The 22319-nt window shown below is 53.0% G+C and overlaps 2 protein-coding genes across 11 annotated transcripts; both read right to left on the reverse strand.

The window, feature by feature from the left end:
• Positions 1 to 103: 103 nt before the first annotated feature.
• Positions 104 to 16057, reverse strand: WNK4 (WNK lysine deficient protein kinase 4). Of its 10 annotated transcripts, none has more exons than XM_072747123.1 (20): positions 15301 to 16044; positions 13691 to 13863; positions 12510 to 12730; positions 12025 to 12182; positions 11715 to 11765; positions 11438 to 11526; positions 11132 to 11348; positions 9332 to 9596; positions 8973 to 9094; positions 8686 to 8744; positions 8471 to 8588; positions 8065 to 8181; positions 3256 to 3393; positions 2677 to 2731; positions 1994 to 2571; positions 1647 to 1707; positions 1128 to 1536; positions 843 to 1042; positions 576 to 673; positions 104 to 472 (listed from the first exon to the last, which is right to left on the reverse strand). In XM_072747123.1, the coding sequence occupies exons 1-20, from the start codon at positions 15916 to 15918 to the stop codon at positions 470 to 472; spliced, it is 3750 nt and encodes a 1249-aa protein (XP_072603224.1). In that variant the 5' UTR covers positions 15919 to 16044; the 3' UTR covers positions 104 to 469. The 10 variants fall into 10 exon arrangements, with proteins under 10 accessions (XP_072603224.1, XP_072603225.1, XP_072603223.1 ...); XM_072747124.1 differs by having other exon boundaries at positions 618 to 673; positions 1994 to 2574; XM_072747122.1 differs by having other exon boundaries at positions 1994 to 2574.
• A 1058-nt stretch (positions 16058 to 17115) lies between these two features.
• On the reverse strand, positions 17116 to 22085 carry VPS25 (vacuolar protein sorting 25 homolog). Its single transcript, XM_025987062.2, has 6 exons — positions 21934 to 22085; positions 21574 to 21719; positions 20790 to 20843; positions 19993 to 20081; positions 19153 to 19228; positions 17116 to 17737 (listed from the first exon to the last, which is right to left on the reverse strand). Exons 1-6 carry the CDS (start codon positions 21984 to 21986, stop codon positions 17625 to 17627), a joined length of 531 nt encoding a protein of 176 aa, XP_025842847.1. The 5' UTR covers positions 21987 to 22085; the 3' UTR covers positions 17116 to 17624.
• Between the last annotated feature and the right edge of the window lie 234 nt (positions 22086 to 22319).

Raw genomic sequence — 22319 nt, forward strand, 5'->3', positions numbered from 1 at the left:
TTGCTTTCCATTGTGAGGAGAGTCCCTTCTAAATTTTCCCCTGCCAAGCCCCATAAGGCTTTACCCACAGTTCTTAAGGCAAAACAGATTCAGAGTCACAGAATCCTAGTTTCCAGCATTTTTATTGGCTGTCGCTAAGTCTAGTGTGAGTACACCCCATACACTTGCTCAGCTGGGAGTATGCCCTCTAGAAGCATCAGGGCTTGAGTGGGATTGCTTAGTGGTTGACCCTTGCCTGGGGAGGTGGAGGCATGAGGATGGTTGGCTGCAGAACTTATACCTTCTATATATAGTAAATAGTTCCCACATGTTTGGCTCTTCCCTATGGAAGCAGCATGCCCCTTTGAAAGCTTTTTACTCCCTCAGTACTGGGGTCTTCTTGCACAGTTGTGTTGGTCAGCAGATTCTGAGTACACAAGCTCCATGGTGGGCCCTGGTGTGGGGGAGACGCATGGCTTCTGTTCTGAGGTCACTGGAGGGAAAAGAAAAAGCACTAAAGAAACCTTCAGGATGGGAGGAGAGTGAAGCTGCAGTCAGCATTCCATGGGCTCGCCCTCCCTTGGGCCCGCCCTCACCATCCTGCCAACATCCCCGGCGAATGTCACCCCCTTGCTTGCCCGCTGCTCCTGGGAGCCGGTGCTGCTGCCACTCAGGGAGTTCCTTCGCATGATGCCTGGGTGCAGGATGGGGAGGGATAGCACTGAATGAGGGAAGGGGCCATGGGGAAAAGGGGGGCTAGTCCCCCCCCAAACCAAGGGGCAGACCCCCAGGGCCTGGAAGAAAGCCAGATCAGTAGGGAAGGGGGCCCAGGAAAGATGGGAGCTGGGCCACTGCAGTCTCACCCGGGCCCAGGGGCTCAGAGCGCTGCAGGCTGTTGCGGCGGGAGGTGGGAAAGCTGCCCTTAGAGAGGCGGCGCTGGCGGCTGGACAGCATCGCAGCTGGGGCCACTATCCCCGGTGGGGGCTGCTTCCCAAGCCGGCTGTACAAGTCCTCAATTTCCTTCTTCTGTAGTGTCTGTAGTGCCTCCACCTCTGACAAGTGCCTGAGGATGCACCAGGAGCATGAGTGCTAGCCACACACTTTACTCTCCCAAGTCCACCTCTTTTGTCTTTCCTCCCCAGACTCACTTCTGCCGAAGGCTCTGCAGCTGAGCCCAGAATTCCTCATCCTCCCCACTGCTCTCGGATTCCTCACTGCTCAGACACAGGCTGCTGTAGGAGTAGTTCATCCATACCGGGCTGGGATGACTCTGGGGTGGGGGGCTGCCCCCCACTCGGGGTTCCTTCCCATCATCCCCTTCCTCCTCAACTCCAGCCCCTAGGCCTTCGGCTGCACGGTCACTCTCAGCCAGAGCCTCCCTGGCCTCTGGCCCACTTCCAGCACTATCCTCTGTGTCTGAGCTCTCTGAGGTCAGCTGAGGGGTTGGAGGCTTCAGGGAACTGGAGAGAGTTGGGAATGCTGGTTGCAGGGGAAGAGGCTCAGCCGGTTCCTTGGATGAAGTCACTTGGAAACGCCCCACAAGCTGTGGCTTTCCCTCTGTAGAGCAACAGGGAAGGAGTCATGGAAGGAGGGAGAGAAATTAGAGGCAAGATATGAAATGGACTGAGAATAATGGGAAGGGGAAGGTCAGTGATCAGAGGCCTCACCTTCAGAGATGGGTGCCAGTCTGGCTTCACCCAGGAGCGGCCGAGCAGGATTTGGTGAGGCCTATAATTTTTTGTTGTTGTTGTTAACTTTTATTTATTTATGATAGTCACAGAGAGAGAGAGAGAGAGGCAGAGACATAGGCAGAGGGAGAAGCAGGCTCCATGCACTGGGAGCCCAACGTGGGATTCGATCCTGGGTCTCCAGGATCACGCCCTGGGCCAAAGGCAGGCGCTAAACCACTGTGCCACCCAGGGATCCCGGTGGGGCCTATAAAGTGTGGGTCCATGAGGAGGGGAATGATCCAGAATGGAGCACCCCTCACCATCCCTCTTGGTTTCCTACTCACCTCACTTTCTATCTCAGCTGTTGGAGGTGAAGCCGCAGTGGGAGCGGGCAGGGGCAGGCTAGGTAGAGGACCAGGAGGGGCCACAGGGGACTGGGACAGGAGCCCAGGTGAGGGAGACAGCAGGGACTGGGCCACAGTCATCACAGCCAGGGAGAAGGCACTAGCCAGAGAGAGGAGAGGGGCTGCAGTGGTGGAGGGGAGGGGAGAAGTGGAAGGGCAGGAGAGGAAGGAAGGGGGAGAAAGAGCTAACTGGGAACAACTGGGAGAGGAGGCAGGTGAAGGGAGGATGGAGCTCTGCAGATAATGAGAGGTTGGGCCAGGGAACTGGGCAGCACTGGGAGAGAATCCAAGCAGAGAGTTGGGGGAGTGTTGGGGGAGATTTGAAGAGACTTGGGAGAAAGGGGAAGGGCTGGGGTATGGGGAAGAAGTGATGGGGAAGATGGGACTTGGGGAAACAGGGGTTTCTGGGGTTCCAGGGGAAAACAGGTTTCCAGGAGACAAGGGGGTTCCAGGAGAAGATGAGGAGGTAGAGAAGGCTGCCCAGCTCCGCTGCTCCAGGGAAGTGCTGCTCTGGAGCTCTGCTGTTGAGGAAGGAGTGTTGAGCTCCCAGTAGTCATTCCCTACTCCCTTCCCAGGAGCAACCCCAAGGGTTGCTATGAATAGGGACAGAACTCAGTACATACCACAGGATTGGTCTGGAAGGGGGCTTGAAAGAGCAGGCAATGGTACTGGCTCCTCCTGAGGGACAAAATGGGGCCCACAGTTACAGTGGGGGAGAGCTGAGTCTTAGGTGGGATCCATGAACCTCTAGGAGTCCGTAGAGGACTTTCAGGGGACACAAAAGTGTATGTGCTAAAATAATTACAGGTAAAGGGGTATGATGTCTATAATTTACTCTCAAGTGGTTCAGAAAAAAATAATACAGATAGAGAGGGGAGGGAGGAAGACAGCAACAAAACTAACATGACCAAACACTAACAACTGGCAAATGTGGGCAAAGGGTATCTAGGAGTTCTTAGTACAACTTGCAACTTCCTTCTGTAAGTCTGAAATTCTATCAAAATAATGAGTTAAAAAGAAAAGTATGTGTTGAACACAATTTTCTAGAACAAGGGCCCATGGCTTTCATCAGATTCTTAAATGGGGTAAAGCCATTGTCTTAGGGGTCCCAGAGATGAAGGAGTTAGAGCCAAGGGGAGTGGTGAAGGCAGTGAATCATGACATCTGGAGCAGAGAGGTGGAAGTGACCTGAGGGGTCTGACCTGGGGGCCCAGGGGGTCCTCAGCAGCCTCCACAGGGCCAGTATCTCTCTTCAACAGGGTCTCCACTCGCTGGATAATCTCCCGAATACGGCTCAGGAAGCCGGCTCGCTCCGAGGGCAGAATGAACTCGTTATATACCTGGCAAGGGGTCAGCAGGAAGGGGAGAGAAGGCTCAGTTATCCCCACTCATCCCTCCCTGCTGCGCTGATCTTTCAAAGCCAACCCTTTACACCACTACTCTGCCAACCACCAACCTAAAACAAGTATTCAATAAGTATCTACTGTGTGCCAGAAACCATATGGTGTAAGGAGAAATAAATTTAGAAGACAGGAGCTAACATTCCTAGTATGCATTATAGCTCAGGCGCTTACATGTCTTATCTCATTTAATGCCAACAATGACTCTCCAGCATCTGTACTAACATTCCCATTTTATTTTTTTTTAATATTTTAGTTATTTATTTATTTATTTTTCATGATAGACACAGAGAGAGAGAGAGAGAGAGAGGCAGAGACACAGGAGGAGGGAGAAGCAGGCTCCGTGCCAGGAGCCCGACGTGGGACTCGATCCCGGGACTCCAGGATCGCGCTCTGGGCCAAAGGCAGGTGCCAAACCATTGAGCCACCCAGGGATCCCTAACATTCCCATTTTAGAGTTAAGATAACCAATTGCAGGGCTCCCTTGATGGCTCAGTGTTTTTTTTGTGTGTGTGTGTGTTTTGTTTTAAGATTTTATGTATTTATTCATGAGAGACAGAAAGAGAGAAGTGGAGACACAGGCAGAGGGAGAAGCAGGCTCCATGCAGGGAGCCCACTGCTCTCTCTGCCTGTGTCTCTGCCTCTCTCTCTCTGTGTGTCTCATGAATAAATAAATAAAATCTTAAAAAAAAAAAAAAAGATAACCAATTGCTCAAAAAAGTGAGTTCAGTCTGCCTAAAATGACAGGGTTTGCACCCAAATTTGTCTAAAGCCAGAGCCTGAGCTCTTTCCACTATTGCATCATATGCTTTTGGACACAACTCCTGCTCTTACAGGGAGTTGTACTTCTTATGAAGTGTACTATCCAGGTACTCTCTCTCTCTCTCTCTCTCTCTCACACACACACACACACACACACACGGTACAAATAAGACAAAAGACAGTAAATATATCATTCAATTTCACAAACACTTGAGCACATACTATGTGCCAGGCATTGTTTTAGGTCCAGGTACACTGTTCCAGGTGAGGAATACATAGAAGCATAAAACAAATCCTGGTCCTGAAGAAGCCCAAAATCTAGCCGAAGAGACACATATATACATAATATACTGCAAAGGCATGGTAGGAAAGGCATTCTGATCAAGGTATAGATAAAATACTAAACCAGCTAGAAGAAAGGGAGAGTCGCTTAATGATACAGTTTCACCAGATATGCAAAATGAAGAGGTTCTGGAGACCCGTTTCACAACAATGTGAATACACATAACCCTGCTGAACTGTACATTTAAAAATGGTTACGGTAAATTTTGTGTTCTGTATTTTTTGCCACAGTTTTTTTAAAATGCCACTCCAGAGAGAGAGCAGATCATGTCACCCAGGAGGATAAGGGAAGCTGATATGGCTTCACAGAGCTGAACCTTGAAGGATAAGTAAGAAAGCAACCCTTCTAGGGACACCTAGGTGGCTCAGTGGTTGAGCACCTCCCTTCAGCTCAGGATGTGATCCTGGGGTCCTGGGATTGAGTCCCACATTGGGCTCCCTGCATGGAGCCTGCTTCTCTCTCTGCCTGTGTCTCTGCCTCTCTCTGTGTGTCTCTCATGAATAAATAAATAAAACCTTTAAAAAAAGAAAGAAAGAAAGCAACCCTTCACTGAAGACCTATCATGGGAGAGCAAAAGACCTCAGCAGGTCAAAGAAACAATAAGAATAGGGAAATGCGGGCACCCTGCATGGAGCCTGCTTCTCCCTCTGCCTGTGTCTCTGCCTCTCTCTCTCTTTCTCCCTCCTCTCTGTGTATTCTCATGAGTAAATAAATAAAATCTTAAAAAAAAAAAAAAAAAGAATAGGGACATGCATAAATGGCAACAGCTCTATGCATGTGGCAAGAGCCAATTATTCCTGCCATGTGTCTGTACTGAAAACAGTACATGCTGAAAACAGCAATGATGGTGGATAAGATAGCCAGGCCTGTTGAGGTCGGTTCTTCTGTCCCCTTAAGCCCCCTGGTTAATGCTTCCTTAGACCTGTACAGATGGTCACAGATACAGTTCCCTGACGCCCCTCACAGGACTGCTTTCTTGTTTTTCCTCCCTTGTTTCCACATACTTTACATTCTACTAAATAAAACTGACAGCCAACCTGGACTCAGGGCTTCACCCGGCACCTGCCCTTCTCGGCGGTGCTTGACAGTGGATCCTCTTCGGGCCTCTCTTTGTTCTAAGATAGGGGACTCTGAGCAATCATTTTGTCTCTCATCGGATCATGCCACGTGGCAACCTATCACGTGTGGGTACTCCTCATATAATTTCATCTCTCTTATATCTACAACTTCTCATAAATTATGTACTGTATCAGAACATCTTTGCAAAAAAAAAAAAAAAAAAAAAAAACAGAACATCTTTGCAGGGGTGGCCCTGGTGGTGCAGCGGTTTAGCGCCACCTGTGGCCCAGGTTGTGATCCTGGAGACCCCGGATCGAGTCCCGAGGTGGGCTCCCCGCATGGAGCCTGCTTCTCCCTCTGCCTGTGTCTCTGCCTCTCTCTCTCTCAATAAATAAATAAATCTTTTTTTTTTTTTAAAGAACATCTTTGCAAAATGGGTATGATGATCTGCATTTTGCTGATAAGCAACGGAGGTTCACAGGGGTTAAAAAACTTGCTCCAATTCACCAAATTAGTGAGTAACAGTGGAACTCTGAACTCAGATCTTATGTGAAAGCCTACCCTTTCCTCCATTCCATGTTGTCCTTTTGGAGAGAAGAGCAGAGAGAACAGCATGAGTGATAGCTCTGAGGCATGAAAGGACATGGCACATTCACAGAGCGGTGAAGACCAGAGCAGAGCTGGAAGTGCAGGGAATTTCAAAGGCCATGCTCCAGAACTGGGACCTTACTCTGTAACCACAGGTAGCCATTAATTGTGTAGGGGCAGAAAGCAAGGGCTGATTCAAGTCTCAGGAGAATTCTGCTGCAGAGGAGTGGACGGTGGAATGGTGGGAAGAGAAAACAGGGCAATGGTCAGGGGGAGGGGTCGCTTTGGCTATGTGGGATCTGAGTGGGCTTGAAGCCTAGTAGAGAAGCCTTTCAGAGCAAGAGACCCCTGAGCAGATGGAGGCAGAAGTGGAGAGGCACCTGGCCTCTTCAGAGGACCATTCAGAAACTGGTGTGGCTAGAGGAAAGATGATAAGCCCAAGAGCCAAGTGATATTTTGTCTTTGTCCTGGACACAAGGTGAATGACATGATGGAGAAGAAGAAGCTTTAAAGAGAGCTCCTGAAGCCTGATGCTTCTCTCATTCCCCTTTCTCCTTCACCACAGAGGCTGGCATCCCTGCCCACTCCACCGAAACTAGTCTCCCACAAAGACCTTCTTCTGACAAAAGACAGTGTGGTCTTGCCTCAGGCTTCACCCTATGTCACCTCCTTGAAGCTCTCTGCTCATTCAGTTTTCCCTAATATCTTCTGGGGCTGCTCCCACCTCTCAGGCTCCACCTCTGTGTCCTTTGAGGATCTATTCCTCCCCATCCCCAAAATGGGGGTATCCACTCTCAGATCCTCTCTGCCTCTGGCTTTGCAAGCTCATCTCTCTTCACCCTCCCTGCTGTGCTGACAACTCCTAGATCTACTTCTGGATCCTAAATCCAGCCCTGCTTGACTGTATCCTGCTCCTAAGGAGGATCTTGCCTGCCCCTCTGTCATTCAGACTCCTCATTACCCCCAAGAAAACATGCTTTCATTTTCCAACTTCCTCTCTCCTTTAATGATTTTCTCCCACTAGCTTCTCCACACTACCAGTCACCCATGATATCCCCTCTCCCTAACTCCCTATCATTTCAACTCAGCAAGTGTTTACTGACCATCTACTAGATGTATCATATTACACCAATAAATGACTGGATTACAGAGTAACTTATTTTCCTGAAACAACCCTCAGATTCACCCCCTTTTCTTCTTTCTTTCTCCAAGACCCATTTTCTCCTTGGACCCCTTGTAACTTCTTATAGCAGTCTACCAACTGGATTCCCTACCCCCAACCCTCTCCCACTTCCCATGGCAGAATGGTCTTCTTAAAATATTCTCACCATGTTACACTCTGTCAAACTCTTAAGACTCTATAACCTTACTTCCTCAATTCTCTTGGAACCCCTAGTTCTAGTGACAATGGTTTCCTCATGAAGCCCCCACCCTAGGCCCCATATTCCAAGTCACTCCCTAGTTCCATGCCTTTGCTTGTGCTGTACTTCCTCTAGATCTACCCTTTCCAGGCTTCACTGCTGTTCTGTCAAGACCTCAAATAAATTCTACCTCTTCTCCCTGCCGTCCCCAGACCACCCCTTACTCACAGGCACAGTATCATATATGTAGTGTGCACCTGACCACAGCACTTGTGTATACCCTAGATGAGTCTCAGATTGCTCCAACTGAGGATCCAAAGCTCACTGAATAAATAAAAATATCTCCTCAAACAAGGACAGAGTTATCTTCAGTGTCATTGTGCTTTAAAAACCCCTGCTGTTGGGTGGGAGGAAGGGGGAGTTCCGCACCAGGGGGCATCAGAAGAGACATTCCTGGCCTGGACCAAAGGACTGTGTTCTCATCTCTGTCCCTCTCACCATGGCAGCTGCAATCTCCTCTGGGCTGTCCCCATCCAGATCAAATCGGAAGGTCACCATCTTGCTATTGTGGGTCTGTAGCTGGCACTCAACCACTCTGTCATTCTGGTCTGAGACCTTCAGAGTCAAAGTCAACAGAGGGGAGGATGTCAAGCCCTCTATCGTCGTCATATGTCCCCTCCCCCTGCTCACTCCAACCAATGACAGTGGCCAAATTGGAACTGAAGAGAAGCAAATTCTGTCCCCCCAGGCCTGGTATTAGAAACTAGACTGGCTGCCTCCAGGGGACCAGTCACATACTGCTCTCTTCTCTTTTGGCTGACCTCCCTCACATTCTCCCACCCCCACCCTGACAGTTTCCCTTCTGGTCTTGCAGGTTATTTCCCATCTCCTGTGCCTTTCTTACACTAGTGACCCGCAGCCGGGATCTCGGTCTGCGCCGGAGATTTCTCCCTGGGGGTCTCCTCATGCATGCCATCCCTTCTCCCACATCACTAAGGCCTGATGCTGCATCTGAGGCGTAGCTGGAAAAGAAAAGGAGATAGGAGTGTCAGAGTGGACACGGGGACCCCAGAGTACCATATGTCTCACGTGAGCACCCCAACTCCTACCAGAACCTACCTGTCTCCCGGGGAAAAGTCGCTGCCAGGGCCAGAACGTGGGATGGAGAGGGCAAAAGCCTGAAATAGGAAATGGGTTCATGAGGTCAGAGGACTATAATCGTTGGAATCCAGGGAGATTCAATGTCAAGGATGCTAGGGTACTAGGCAGAGGGAATTAAGGAAGATGAGGACAGAGTGGTGGATTTCCAGGGATGTGGGTCCAGGTCATGGGGTTGGGTTTCACAAGGAGACAGAAAGGTCATAGGCTTGGAATGGCTGGGATCCCCCCCATATGACCCCTCTCACCGAGGGCAGGCAGAGATGGGACTCAGCGGGGCTGGATGGCACCCCCCCAGGGGGCTGAAAGGCAGGGTCTGAGGCATCCAGGAAGCCGGAGGAGCTGAGGTAGCCATCAGTCTCGCAATCCGCTGGTGGGGAAGGGAGGGGATCAAAAAAGGGGAAGTAAAGGGGAATGTTGGCAAAGAAGGGGGGCTGCCTGAGCAAGGAGGGGCCTGGACCTGGGGAAGTTTTCCCAGAAGGAGCTTCATGGCTAGATGTGGAAGGCAGGGTAAGTGATGGTGCTGCTGGATTGAACTTCTGCATGGGGGGCCAAGGGTTCTAGGACCTAGGTCACATCCCAAATTCCACAGTCAGGGGTGACTTACAGGTGGTAGATGAGTAGCTGGCATGGCGGAAGAGGAAAGGCTGGTGCTGGTCTGCCTCTGGCTCCTCAGGCTCATGGGGGAAGACACTGGGGGGACCAGGAGTCATGGGGACAGTTGCTGCTTGAGGTCCTGGTGCAGGGGGTAGGGCCTCCAACTCCCTAGCTTTGCGCAGCTTCTCACGCTTTCGCTGGATAGCAGCAACTCGTTCACGTACTGCACGGGCCACTGGCTGGTAATCAGCTTCACAGACTAAACCCAGGGCCACCTGGAGTTGAGAGGGTGAGAAACACAGTTTGAAGTCAAGGATCCCACTCGAAGACACATTAGGAGACCTTCTTGGAGCCTCCAGGATATTTCTCCAGGAGAAAGGGCACTGACATTTATTGATTAGGCACTGTGCCCATTAATTGGCAACTCGTTACCATCATTAAATCCTCTCAATAACTTTCTGAGGTAGGTCTTAGCTCCATTTTAGACATAAGTAAAAACTGTGACTAGTTCATGGTTATCTAGTAGGTCAACTGCTCTCACAGGAAAAGGGGGAACATTTGGCAGTATCTGGGGACATTTGCAGTTGTCACAACTCAATGCTACTAGCATCTAGTGAGTAGAAGCCAGGGATTCTTCTCAACACCCCAAAATACACAGGATCATCCCTCAAATAAAGATGTCAATAGTATCATCATCAAGGATCCCTGTACGTAATGGGTCAAGATCTGATCCCAGGTCAGGTTTGAGCTGTGCTATGGAGACCTGCTCTTATGCCACATTTCAAACATATTCTCATGTTCTTGACCCAGACCTACCATAAATGATCCCCACCCTCTCAACTGCCATTTTTCTATCAGGAATCTCATACTCTCTTCCACTCCTCACCCCTTCCTGCACCAAGTCTGCATCTTCTACCTCCCATGTATGCCTCTGCTGGTCCAGCAGCTATTGTTCATTATCTTCTTATTCATCTCAAGCACAAGCTTCCCTGTGCATGTAAGGGAGGTGGGATGGGGTGATCTGACTTAAAATCTGAACAGCCTGAGTTTAAATCTAGCTCTGCCACTTACTTGCTCAGGACCTCAGACAAAATATTCAACCTCTTTGAGCCTTCCATCTCTCCTCATCAATACAATCACTCCATGCAGGATTGGTAATAACAGCCAAATGCATATGTGAAAGTGCTCTAAGCCATGTACAAATATGGGGTTATTAATGAGCTCCCACCATGTGCCAAGCTCTTTTCTATCAGAGATAGAAAAATCAATAGAACACAGTCTCTGCCCTCAAGGAATTTATAGTCTAGTAGAGGAGAAAGACAGAAATGTCTCCTGGTATATAAAACAAGCCCAAAGGTGATGGGTCCTATAATGGAGAACCCGTTGAAATTGAAAAAAGTATTTAATTTTGACTTTAGAGGGGACAGGTTTCCTGAAATTCATGGTTCTGAGCATGGAGGAAGACGGAGTGGGGGTGGGCGGAAACAAGGTAGGTGGAGGGTGAAAATGAGAAAAATAAACAGATAAATTGGAGAGAAGAGCATGCCAGGAAAATCAGATCATTAGGAAGTAGAGCATGGGAGGCTGGAGGACCCAGGGCTTGCTCTGGAAAAGGAAAACGTCAGAGTTCGCACACAAGGTGTGCGTGTGGGTATGTTAAGGCGGGAGGGGCACTCAAAGATACTCAGAGAGGGGTGAGTTGGGTGCCTCTCCCACCACCGCGGGGCCCCATGGGGTCCCCTCCAGTCGGCGCCCACGGCCCCCGCCCCCGCACAACCCCAGCCGCAGAGCAAGTCTGTCCTTTGCTCACCATCTCCTGCGCCACCTCCTCTGCCGCGTCCCGGCCCAGTTGGAACAGGAACTCTATGGCCTGGTTGTCCCGCGGGCGCCCCCCGCGCCGCGCGTCCTCCATGCGCAGCCAGAGCTTCAGGCCTGGCTTCTCACCGTCGTCCTCCTCCGCCAGCTCCACGTGCACGCCGCGCTCCTCGCGGAAGAAGGCGTGAGCCAGCAGGTCCTGGATGGTGAATCTGAGGGCGGCGCCCGTGAGCCGAGCCTTGCCGCCGCCGTCCCCTCCATTCCCCTCTCCCCGACACACACACCCTGCTCATAATCCTACCTCTCGTTCTTATCCGTGCGGATGCAGCCTTCAATGATCTCCTTCACCTCGGGCATCTTCACCTTGTAGAAGCTGTTTGGCTTTGTGCCCTGGAGGAAAGGAGTTGCATCAAGCCTGGGGGGCTGTGCACCCCAGCTCTCTGCTCGCCCCCTACCCTGCCCTACCCCGCCCGAGGCAGCAGAGCGTGCAATAGCAAATGCACTGCGACAGCTACTAGACGGTTTAATTTCAAATCGCCGTCCCCCCGCCCCCCCGCCCCGCGTATCGACAGTATGACCTTGAACATGTCTTCCTGCATGCCAGTTTTTGTAAAGTGCGGGGCATTACCCTGCGAGTCAAAGACCAGATGTGAAATCATTTGTAAACTCCGGGGAGCGCTACATACATCATTATTCTAAACCGCTAGTACTGGGGCAGGGGCTCGGAGGGGGCGGGTAGGGGGGAGCGTGTGTGCATCCAATATCCTTCAGGGTTGACTAGAGCATCTTTGTGGCTTGCTTTAAGGGAAACTGCATGGTCCACGAGCTGGTTGGGGCAGGAGAGTGAGAGGTGACCTGGAATACTCTTTCCCCCCACCCCCCTCTCACCGAAGTGACCTTGCGGTAGATTTGCGCGGCATTCTGGCACTCTGAGTAAGGGTACTCCGAGGTCGCCATCTCCAGCATGCACATGCCGAACGCGTACACGTCCACGGCCTCATCGTACTTTTCCTCGTACATCTCAGGAGCCATGAACTCAGGGGTCCCTGTAGGAGCCACAGCAGGCAGGCATCAAGCTACAGAAGCTTCCTCGGGCTTCGTCCCTCTTCCTGGGCACCGCTGGCTAGTCAGGGGGTGGGGGGCAGGGGCAACCCTGAGCATTCTGGAGTGCTAGCGACAGACCCTTCCCCACTGCGTGTGTTGTGGGGGGGAGAGCGGGCAGTAAAGGGGAGAGAGGATGCTATAGGCCTCCCCAAGTCCCCTGCTCTTCTAACTCCGTGCAACTCAAAGGACCCCTGCTGGGAAGGGGGGCTGCCAGGCTCTCTTCTGACGCGGGGGAGGCGTGAATAGCAGGACCTCCTGGAGAGACGCACCGATCACGCTCTTGGCAAAGGAGGCACGCTTGAGCGTGGCCAGGCCCAGGTCCCCAATCTTGACTGAACCCGAAGGGCCCGTAATAAAGACGTTGTCGCACTTGAGATCCCTGTGCAGAATGGGGGGTACCCGGGAGTGTAGGAAATGAAGACCCCGGAGGATCTGGCGGCTCCAGCGCTGAAGGACTCGTGGCTTCATCTCGCGGAATCGCCTCAGGTATCTGGAGGAAAGGCACATAGCCAGGGTTGCGACGGGGACACGGAGGCGGGGGAGGAGACCCTCGCTGGGAAGTTCCCCTAGTCCCCCTGGCACCGCCTCCTACGCATCTTCTGCCAGCATTCTTCTAGCTGGCTTGCCTGTCGGGCTCCAGGGAGAAACTGAGTCGGGGGTGTGTTAGGTAGAAGTGAGATTAGGAAACGGGTTGGGCGGGAAACTTGCAGATAGGGCCGAGCCTGGGGGCTGTGGGAGCACGGAAAGGGATGACTAATTGCTCTGGGCGTGGGGGGAGGGCTTCAGAGAGGAAATAACTTTTATGTTGCATCTTGAAGGATGAGTAGGGGTTCAAGGGTGAAAAGGGGAAGGGATGGAGACTTTCCAGGCGGCAGGGACACTGTGCTCAAAGGCACGGAGAAAGCAGCAGGGCAGGGTGGGAGGAGGTACAGGGAATTCCGCCCCTGTGGAGTCTAAGTTCAAGATGAGGCTAAATCCTAAGAAGAGTGGACTTTAACCTGAGGGAGGTGGGAAACCTTGAAGGGGTTTTAAGGAACAGAGAGATTCCCCCGACTGCAGGAAGATAGGATAGGTTGGAAAGGTGAGGGCAGAGTGGGAAAAGGCCCATTAGGGGGCTGCTGCAGGGTTTTAGACCAATGAGATGGCAGTGGATGGAACAGGGAAAGCAGAGTGGGGAATTATAAGGAAACCTTGGAGAGAAATTGATAGGGATAGGTGGATGCACAGAGTGGAGATAAAAAAGGCATCTGGGGAGATGCCTGAGTTTTGGCTGGGTGGACACTGTCACTCATGAAGGCAGAGACGCAGTAGGAGTGGATGAGAAGTGGCAAGCCTGGTTTGGGACCTAAATCTAGAGTTTGAGGAGCCTGGGAGAAGTTCCAGAAACAGTGAGGACCTCCCACTACCAGCTCTCCCACCAACCAACACTACCACCAGGCACAGAGCTCACGTCTTGAGGGTGCCGGAGGTCATGAGTTCGGTGACCAGCACAATGCAAACCTGGCCCCTCAGCACTGACTTCCACGAGTCGTAGAAGCGGACGATGTTGGGGTGCTGCAGCCCCTTGAGCATCTCCACTTCCTCAGAGAATCGCTGCCGCTCGGTTCGAGACAGTTTCCGAGTCTGTAGGGTAGGGGATGGGGGTCAAGGTCATGTCGGGTCCAGGACCCCATAGAGAGGAGGAAGGGGCACATGGAGGGAGCAGCTGGGTGAGAGGTAAGGTTGGAGCCCACAGACCAGGTTAGGTCATCACTTGCCCAAGGGGCTGTATGCCCCTAATTCCTGATCCGCCCCCTCAGGCTGCTGCAGGGACACGCCCATCCCGGGCCTGGGGCCACCCCTGGACCCCCTGCTGGACACAAGGGCCTTTATGCAGCCCGGTCCAAGAGCCCTGAGCTCAATAGCGCCTTTGTAGCCTCCTGGGCCAGCCATGGGGCGGGAGGGGACGCCCCGGGGCTGGCAATGGGCAGGCAGCAGGCAGGCAGCAGGCTGACAGCAGGCAGAGAATTGGGGCCTTCAAGGGGGTTGGCCCCAGAAACTGAGAACTGCTAGATGCTGACAGGAGGCAGGAGGGCTGCAAAGGGAGTTACAGAGAAAGAGAATGATCCAGGACCAGGCACCAGGAGACTGCCCCCTGCCCCTTGGCTGTCCTGTCCCCCCCCCCACATCCCCCCAACCCCCCTCATTTGGCTGCCTCTCCTTGCCTGGCCTAGAGCCTGGGGCGCGGCACTGGCAGGCGCAAGGGGAGAGCCCAGTGCCAGAGCTGGAGGGGAGGACCCTTACCCAGGCTCTGCCCCCCAGTTTGAATCCAAAGCTGCTGGCCCAGACTTAACTGGGTTCTTCCCTCCGTGGGAGGAAGGTCCTTCCCACCAACATCCTCCTAAATCCCACTGGGTTCAGTGCTTTTGGTCTGGGAAGGGAGAGCCCAGGTACACAGTGAGATGAGGAGAAGGACTGGACTCAGACCGGGGCTAGAGCTCTCTATCTCGCCCGCCTCCAGTTGTGTGGAAGTCTATAAGTCTGATGCTCCAGAAGGGGCCTGGGTGGGCCCCATCCTGCCACCACCACTCTAAATCTGCTGGAAATGGAGAGGATCCTGCCGCAACTCCTGGCCTCCATCATCCCAGCCTCTTACTCTTCAGAGATCTGGGGTGAAGGAGGAGGACGACCAGGGACACACCGAGGGTCTCAGGACTAAGAGGAAAGGGAAAGGAAGAGACAATAGGAGGAGATTGGTGAGGCCAGTCACACCTTAGATCTGAACTGGCTCCCTATCTGATTTTGCATTCTATCTTCCACCTCTCAGGGTTGGGTATAGAGACTTTAAAGTTAGAATGTCCAAAACCTATAGGGGTGCCACCCTCTGTCTCAGTTTATCCTTCTGCAGCCCAGAATCAGCCAGATCCGTAGATCATCAGAGCAAGAGGGTGCAGGCAGGAGTGTCCGGACATTTGACTGAAAAGACAGATCTCTCCCTTGCTGCTGTCCCCTAGGTTTCTCATCCCAAAACCTCCAAAGGGTCCCATCCCAAGGTGCCACAGAGGGGGCGCCCAGCCACACCTGCAGCTCACACCAGGCCACCTCCACCGTGGTGTCAGTGTCCAGCCCTCGATACACCGTCTTGAACGAGCCACGTCCAATCTCGATGTCAAACTTGAGGTACCGGCCATCCGGGGACGTTGCCACTGCCTGGGTCTCCGTGTCCTCCTTTTCCTCCTGCTCCCGCTGCCGCTCCCGAGCCGCAGCTTCAGGGACAGTCGGCGGATCCCGGCCCCCAGGGCCCCCTGTGGAGCCCGGGAGCTCTGGACGCGTGGAGTCTGCAGCCTTCACCGGGGCTCCCCCAGTCCACGTGCCCTCGGGGGGCTCTGGACAGCTAGGCGGTGGGCTCCTCGCGGGGCCGGCACCAGCGGAGTCCGGAGGATCAGGGGGCTCCGGAACGGGTGAAGCTGGCTGGGACCACAAGCTCAGCAGTCCCAAGTCGACCGAGCTTCGGCGGCTGAGACGGGAAGAGCGCGGCCGGGGCTCAGCCTTCCCGGAGAAGCGGCGCGCCCGGCGAGGAGGGGGCCCGAGGCGGGGTGGACCGGCGGCGGCGGCGAGAGGCGGCGGGGGCCGCAGGCCCAGGTCGGCCTCCGCCTGGGACATGGGGACTGCAGTCTCGGAGGTCGGGGGTGCCAGCATGAGGAAGGGCCAGCGCCGCAAGGCAGTAAGCCGGGCGGCTGGAGAGGCGGCGGCCTGACAGGCAAGGATTGGCTGGGTGCGCAGCGCTCCGGCTGAGCTCCTGGGGCCCCAGTCCCCGGCTCGCCTACCCCCCGGCCCCGCCCCCGGCCCCACCCCCCAGGGCCGCCCCCTCGGAGCGGCCAGCGGCGGAGCCGGCCAGGAGCGGGCCAGGAGCGGGCCAGCGGCGCTGAGCGGGTGCGCAGCCCACCTCAGCAGTCAGCAGCCCCGCCCCCGGCCGCAGGCCCTCCTCTCCCTCGCCTCTGGGCGCACCCGCCTGCGGGATCATTCAGAGGTGGACCGGTGCGAGGCGGCACCACCCGCCTGCGGGATCATTCCGAGGTGGACCGGGTGCTAGACGGCAGGCAGCGTGCCCTCCCGCAACAAGAGTGCGCAAACCTGTTTGGGGGCGGGTGGTGGAGGCTCAATGCTGGGACTGGGAGAGGAAACGTGACCAATGCTCTCGGGCTCTAGAAAGGGGGGTGGTTAAGGGAAGGTTACCACCCGCCTGCACGCCCCAGATAAGGTAGCCCCAGGCCGACAATACAGAGGTCAGTGGAAAGGTCTGGTTTTCTCCCAAGCCGCTGTCCCTCGGAACTGCACAGGGATGGGTGTGTGCACCCCAGGGCAAGCCCCTCCCCCAAGCCAAGGACCGGGTCACCCATCCCCTCCACCTCCCTACCTTGGCCGCAGCCTGGCCCTGGCCACAGTAGCTGTTTTTGCTATGTGGGCTCTCCTTCCTCCTCCTTCTGTTTGCCAAAGTTCCCAATAAACCAAAGTCCATATCCGGTTTACACCCCTTCAGCTCCCCTTGGCCTCAACTACCCCACCCAGACCAGAGAGATGGAGGGAGGGGCTTCAGAGTGGTTCAGGACTTTCATGGGGAAGACCATAGGAAATGAGAAGCCATTAAGTCACTCTAATTCAGAGAAAGAAAGCAGTCTGTCCCCAAGCTGTGTTCCATCAACACTCCCCCACACAGCCCACCCAGCAGATGTAAAACCACAGGCTCACTGGAGCCTGCCAGCACTGGAGGACCTTTTCATCTACAAAGGCCGTAGGCCTCTCCTCTTTCCTAGGCTGGGATTCATTCAAGGGGCAATGCTTCACAGCCCTCCTCATGACCATTCCAGTAGTAACTTCCAACGTCAGGCAGACAAGTGGGGTTGAGCTTTTTAATATCATAAATCAGTGTCCAGCCCAGCCTCTCACCGCCAGGCCCCTTCCTGGGCCTCCTATTTTCATATTGCCTGGAAGGCTGCCTGCAGCCAGGGCTTCTCTCACCCTCTTGGAAGGATCCAGCACCAGCCTGAGAGGTGAGGCAATAGCAGCTAAAGGGGTGGGAAGGGGGAGAGACAAAAGCTTGTGCAGGAGCGTGTATGTACTTACGTGTGTGAACACATGTAAAGTTAAAGGTTTACAGACCCTGGCTCGGGGACAGTCTAGGATGGTAGAGGAGGCAGGGCAAGGAGAAGCACATCTTTTCTCCCTGGTACCTCAGCCTCACCTTTCCCCAAGGACAGACATACAGGGTAGTGGGAAACCCATCCCTGGACTGGAGCCCTTTTGAGTCTGGTGGAGTCACAGATCCAGTCTGTAGGGTCACTGGGTCTGTCTCCTTTTGAAAGCCCTGGAAAGGTGGGAGGTAAGAAGTAAGAGACAGGTCTCTGCTAGAAGAACTTGACGCCTCGGCCATCGCTGACAGTGATGATCTCAGCCTTGTGCTCCTGCTGTAGGGCCTGCAGAGCCCGAAGTAGGGTTGCTTCATCCAGCCCATGGAACTCTGGATAGGGAGAGACAGGTAGTCAGGGACACTCAGCTCCTGGGGACTCAAGGCCCCTGAGAACAGTCCAGATGGAAGCTGAGACCTTGAGGCCAGGGTAGACACACGCCATCTATACTGGCGCAGCTGCCACCAACCCCTCCTGGGTAATCCTTAGGAGTAAGGGGTGAAAGAAAGCCTGAGTCAGCATGAAATGAGAGTTCATGCTTATTTTCCCCTTCCGGGTTCTCTGGTCAGACTCAACCTTCATGTGTACCCCCCACCCCCACACCATTATTGCCTGATGTACAAGAGTGACACCACCCACGTGTGGGCCACAAAGTAGGGGGACTTCCTGGTGAGGCCTAGGAAGGTCAAGGTCCTTGTCACTGGATGACCCTCATTGCACACCTATACCCATCAGGAGTGCCTATTGTAACATAAAGTATAGCCACCTCTGACCAGAAGACTGTTAGGGTCCAGCACAGATATCTGCCCTTTCCTAATGAAAAGGAACAAGGCTGGGAGCCAAGGGCCAGCTGAGTATCTGGAGATATGGCAAGATACTACAGGGAGAGGTGAGAAGCAGGTGGCAAGCCCTAACAGGCTTGTACACCTCACCCCCTATGGGGGCCTGCCTCTTTAGTCAGGGAGCTTGCTTTCTGAGGAAGCCTCCAGCTTTGCCCAGCGTGTGTGGTGGGCTGGGCAAGGCTGCAGTGCTGAAGTCATGGGGTGATGGTGGGAGTAGCAAGCAGCGGCCTGCAGGGTGGGGGGTGGGGGTGGGGGAACAGCCAAGAGCTGTAAACTCTGTTAGGGCAGCCAGGGCCTGGCAGAAAGGGGAGGTGCCTTTTGTTCCCCAGCTGAGATTAGAACTTTTGGTGATCCTGCGGATCAGAATATGAAGTCAGAGATAAAAAAGCTAAGATTATATTTACACTATGTAAAAATCAAACAGTATAAAAATCCTGGCCTGGCCAGAAACCAAAGTATTTAAAAGGCCTGGGGGTGGGGATGGGGGTGTTGGCCCAATCCTTTCAGCTGACGCCCACAAATCCTGAGCCCTCTATAAGTATACAGGGTGAAAGAAAGCCTGTGTCAGCAAGGAATGAGATTTTAGGCTTAATCTCCTTCCCTGGTTCCTCATTCAGCATCTACACCATAATTCTTGATTTTTCATGGGTCATAGATGCTCTTAAAAATCTTTTAATATGGACTCTATCCCTAGGAAAATGTACATATATCCCCACAGACAAAATATGGGGGTATTCTTGCATGTAAATACAGGTGGTTTACAGAAACCTTGCATATGGGTTAAGAGCCCTTGTGTCATGTAGTATTTGGAATTCAGAGGCAGAGATGGGAAGTCTGAATGCCAATTAAACAAGGACTGGAGAGGATTCAGATGACAAAACTGGGGGGAAAGGGAAAAGCATTACCCTCATCCTCTGTGTCTTCGCCATTGGTCAGTTCATACAGGGTGAACACAGAGTTGTTCTGGCCACTCCTAGAAACCTATGGACACAGAAATCAGGGATTGAATAAGGACCAGGTATCTCCTGGGAGAAGTTGAGCTCACCAGCTCCATCTACCTGACCCAGGAATGGTACCTATTCCCAAACCAGGGCTCACTGTCACCTCAGCAGGAGTGGCCTAAAAACCACAAGCCATACAGGTACTATATTTATATGTGTACACACACATACGGAACCACTAAACCACAGGCCTTCACATGTCTGAGGAGTGACCTCTCATTCTGTTTTCCTGTTCAGGAATAGGTGGCATATATTTGTTATATTTGGGTTGTTGATGCTTCTTCCCCTCTTCTCTCCCTTGGGAGTTTAGGGCTGGTGGTAGCTAGGAATGTGGGGGAAAGAGTTTGTCCCCACACCCACTCTGGTTCAGAATGTCTCATTCATATTGTGGACAGCCCCAAAGGGTGCAGAGGGGGAGGGCCCCAGCCTTTTTTTTTTTTTTTTTTTCTTCCTTTCCTCATTTATCTTCTGTGGCCAGAGACTCCAGCCAACAATAGTACTCCTGGTTCCCAGCACTGCAATCTCCAAACATGGCCTCATGTAGCCTCTGGCCTCCCACAGTCAAAGGCAGGGAAAATTCTACACAGCCAGGGAAACTGAGTCACTGAGGATTGCCTGGAAGACCTATACTTCTTCCTTCTGCCCCTTCCCACTTTGCTCTGTCTGGACCTAGGAATGCTGGGTGTCTGCTGAACACAGATATGATTCCCCTTTGCCATGGTCACTGCGGCAGAATAGTCTCACCCACTGATAGATGAGTTTCCCCCATTCTTCTGGCCTTCGCCACATGATCAGGAAGCTAGACTTGTTCTTATCCAACCACTCCAGGTTCCCTGCAAAACAGATACTTATGAAAGAAGCTTATGCTAAGAAGGGACAGAAGGCAAAACCAAGGTAGAACAGAGTGGAAGAGACTCAGCTTTCAGGAAGTGCAATTCAAGATCTGTTTTATTACTATCTGCAAGGCACCATTTCTCCTTCTACCTCTCTCTAGTTCTCAGAACACAGATGGAGAGATTTCAGTGTTGAATACCAATAAGGGGCAGCCCCAGGTGGCTCAGCAGTTTAGTGCCTGCCTTCGGTGCAGGGTGTGATCCTGGAGACCTGGGATCGAGTCCCATGTCAGGCTCCCTGCATAGAGCCTGCTTCTCCCTCTGCCTGTGTCTGTGCCTCTCTCTCTCTGTGTGTGTCTCTCATGAAAAAATAAATAAAACCTTTAAAAAAATAAAAAACAATAGGGAGAAAGGACCCAGGGAATTGTACTATTTACTGTACAGAACAGTATAGGCTCCAAGTCAGGGGAGAGAAAAAAGGTGTTAAAAGCAAAGACTTATAGAGCACCTGGCTGGCATAGGTGGTGGAGTGGGCAACTCCTGATCTCAAGGTTGTGGGTTCCAGCCCCACAGTGGGTATACAGATTACTTAAAAATGAAACCTTAAACAAACCAAAACAAACAAAAAACCCAAACATTTATGCCAATCTACCCTCCGGAAAGCCCAAGTAGGAGGAAAAATAAGGAAATCTGAGGACCTGAACCCACCTTTCTTCCTCAGTTCCTCTAATACAACCTGGATTGATTCCACAGGGAGCTTCCCTGGTTTAAAGTTAAGGGAAGGGCATTGATGGAATGATTTGGGTGGGATAAAAATTCTCAGGGCCACTGTCATGTTGAGAACCACCTGTCCCCTTCTTCTCCCTCCCACACATATATGTGCAATTCCCCAACAGTCTATACATTGGCATTTCATGGATATTGGTGGGCAGAGGAAGGTAAAGAGAAACTAGTCCAATTAAAGGGAAGAGCTTAAGAAATGAATGGTACTACCATCTGTCACCCTCTACCCTCTCTCCTTCCTTCAGATTTTCTCCACAGATATTTTAGGTATGAATCAGGCAGCAAAAACAAATGACCTTTACTTCCTGGGAGAAAGAGAGTAGGTGGAGAAAATTACTAAAGGGAGTTCCAGAGTTTGAGCTTCACTCAGAAGAGGACCCGAGATACAGAGTCAAAAGGATTTGGGTTGAAAAGCCTGGAATTTGGCGTTTTCCGGGCAGAGATTCTAAGACCCGAATGACACCTGGGTCCTCCTCACTGCCTAAGACAAGAGGGTTTGAGGCTGCATTTGCGTTGGGGGTTGGGGATAAAATGGAAGTCAGCTAACACATTCTGGCTCTTTCCCAAGGCCAGTTTGGGTGAGAACCTGCCTACGGTGGGTGACGGGGCTGGGGGGTAGGGGTGGGGGTGGGGGTGTGTGAAGTCTGGGCATGTGGGAAAGCGTGGAAGTGCATGTGTGTGGGCTGTGGAAGAGCCTGAGGGAGGATACGCTGTAGCTTCACGTTGTTGAAGAGCGGGCTCTCCTGAGCTTCCATCACCGTCATGCTGGACTGTTTGTGCAGGCGACAGAAGGACAGGACCAGCGAGCACCAGGCGGCCAGCTGCTTCTGCCGGGTGTCCACGTTCGGCTGCAACCTGCCGGGTGAAGGGGGTGGGGCGCAGAATTAGAGGGCGTGAGAGAGCGAGAGGCAGCGCTTGCCGGAGGCGCGTCTGGGGGACAAAGTGGGGGACTGAGGGTGGTGGCCACCGGGTCCTTTCTCCCCCTCCCCATTTGAGGCATCAGGGCTGAGCCCGGGGTCCGGGGCAGGGGAGGGAGACACAGGGGGGCTTCTCGGGGTCTGAGCCTCACGTAAAGAAGGGCGGGAAGCGATACTGCCACGGCCACTCGAAACTCATCGCCATTGTAGTAGCCCAGGAAACTCGGAACCTCCGGGCAAAGGACTTCCGGCCTCCGCTTCTGCACGTCCGGGCAAAAAGCACAGCAGAAAGGTTCCGGATGCCTCCTCGGAGAGGGGAGGCCCAACAACGTGGGGGATCTTGCTGGCCTGCCAGTCGTTTGCCATTATCCTAAAAATCTTACCGTGTAGAACCCTGAAAAGTCTTCTCGTGCAGCTCTAGAGAAGGGCAGTGACTTCCCCAAAGCGGCACACTTTGGCAGAACTGCTGAGGCTTGTTTCCACTCTGCTCAGCTTCTTTTAATACTAACGTTCGTTGTCAGTTGCATTTAACAAACAC

Source organism: Vulpes vulpes, chromosome 2 (genome assembly GCF_048418805.1).
Source record: "Vulpes vulpes isolate BD-2025 chromosome 2, VulVul3, whole genome shotgun sequence".
Taxonomy (NCBI): Eukaryota; Metazoa; Chordata; class Mammalia; order Carnivora; family Canidae; genus Vulpes; species Vulpes vulpes.

Bases quoted from the DNA above. Each gene is read 5' to 3' on its own strand.
- VPS25 (XM_025987062.2), bottom strand. From the start codon at position 21,986: ATGGCGATGAGTTTCGAGTGGCCGTGGCAGTATCGCTTCCCGCCCTTC. The intron at 20,844-21,573 runs GTATCCTCCCTC...ACTTTAAACCAG, and splicing joins CAACAACGTGAAGCTACAGC to GGAAGCTCCCTGTGGAATCA. The intron at 17,738-19,152 runs GTAATGCTTTTC...CTCCCTATCCAG, and splicing joins CGAAGACACAGAGGATGAGG to AGTTCCATGGGCTGGATGAA.
- WNK4 (XM_072747120.1), bottom strand. From the start codon at position 15,918: ATGCTGGCACCCCCGACCTCCGAGACTGCAGTCCCCATGTCCCAGGCG. The intron at 11,766-12,024 runs GTGAGAGGGGGG...TTTGACTCGCAG, and splicing joins TCTACCGCAAGGTCACTTCG to GGTAATGCCCCGCACTTTAC. The intron at 674-842 runs GTGAGACTGCAG...TCCTGCACCCAG, and splicing joins CTCTGAGCCCCTGGGCCCGG to GCATCATGCGAAGGAACTCC.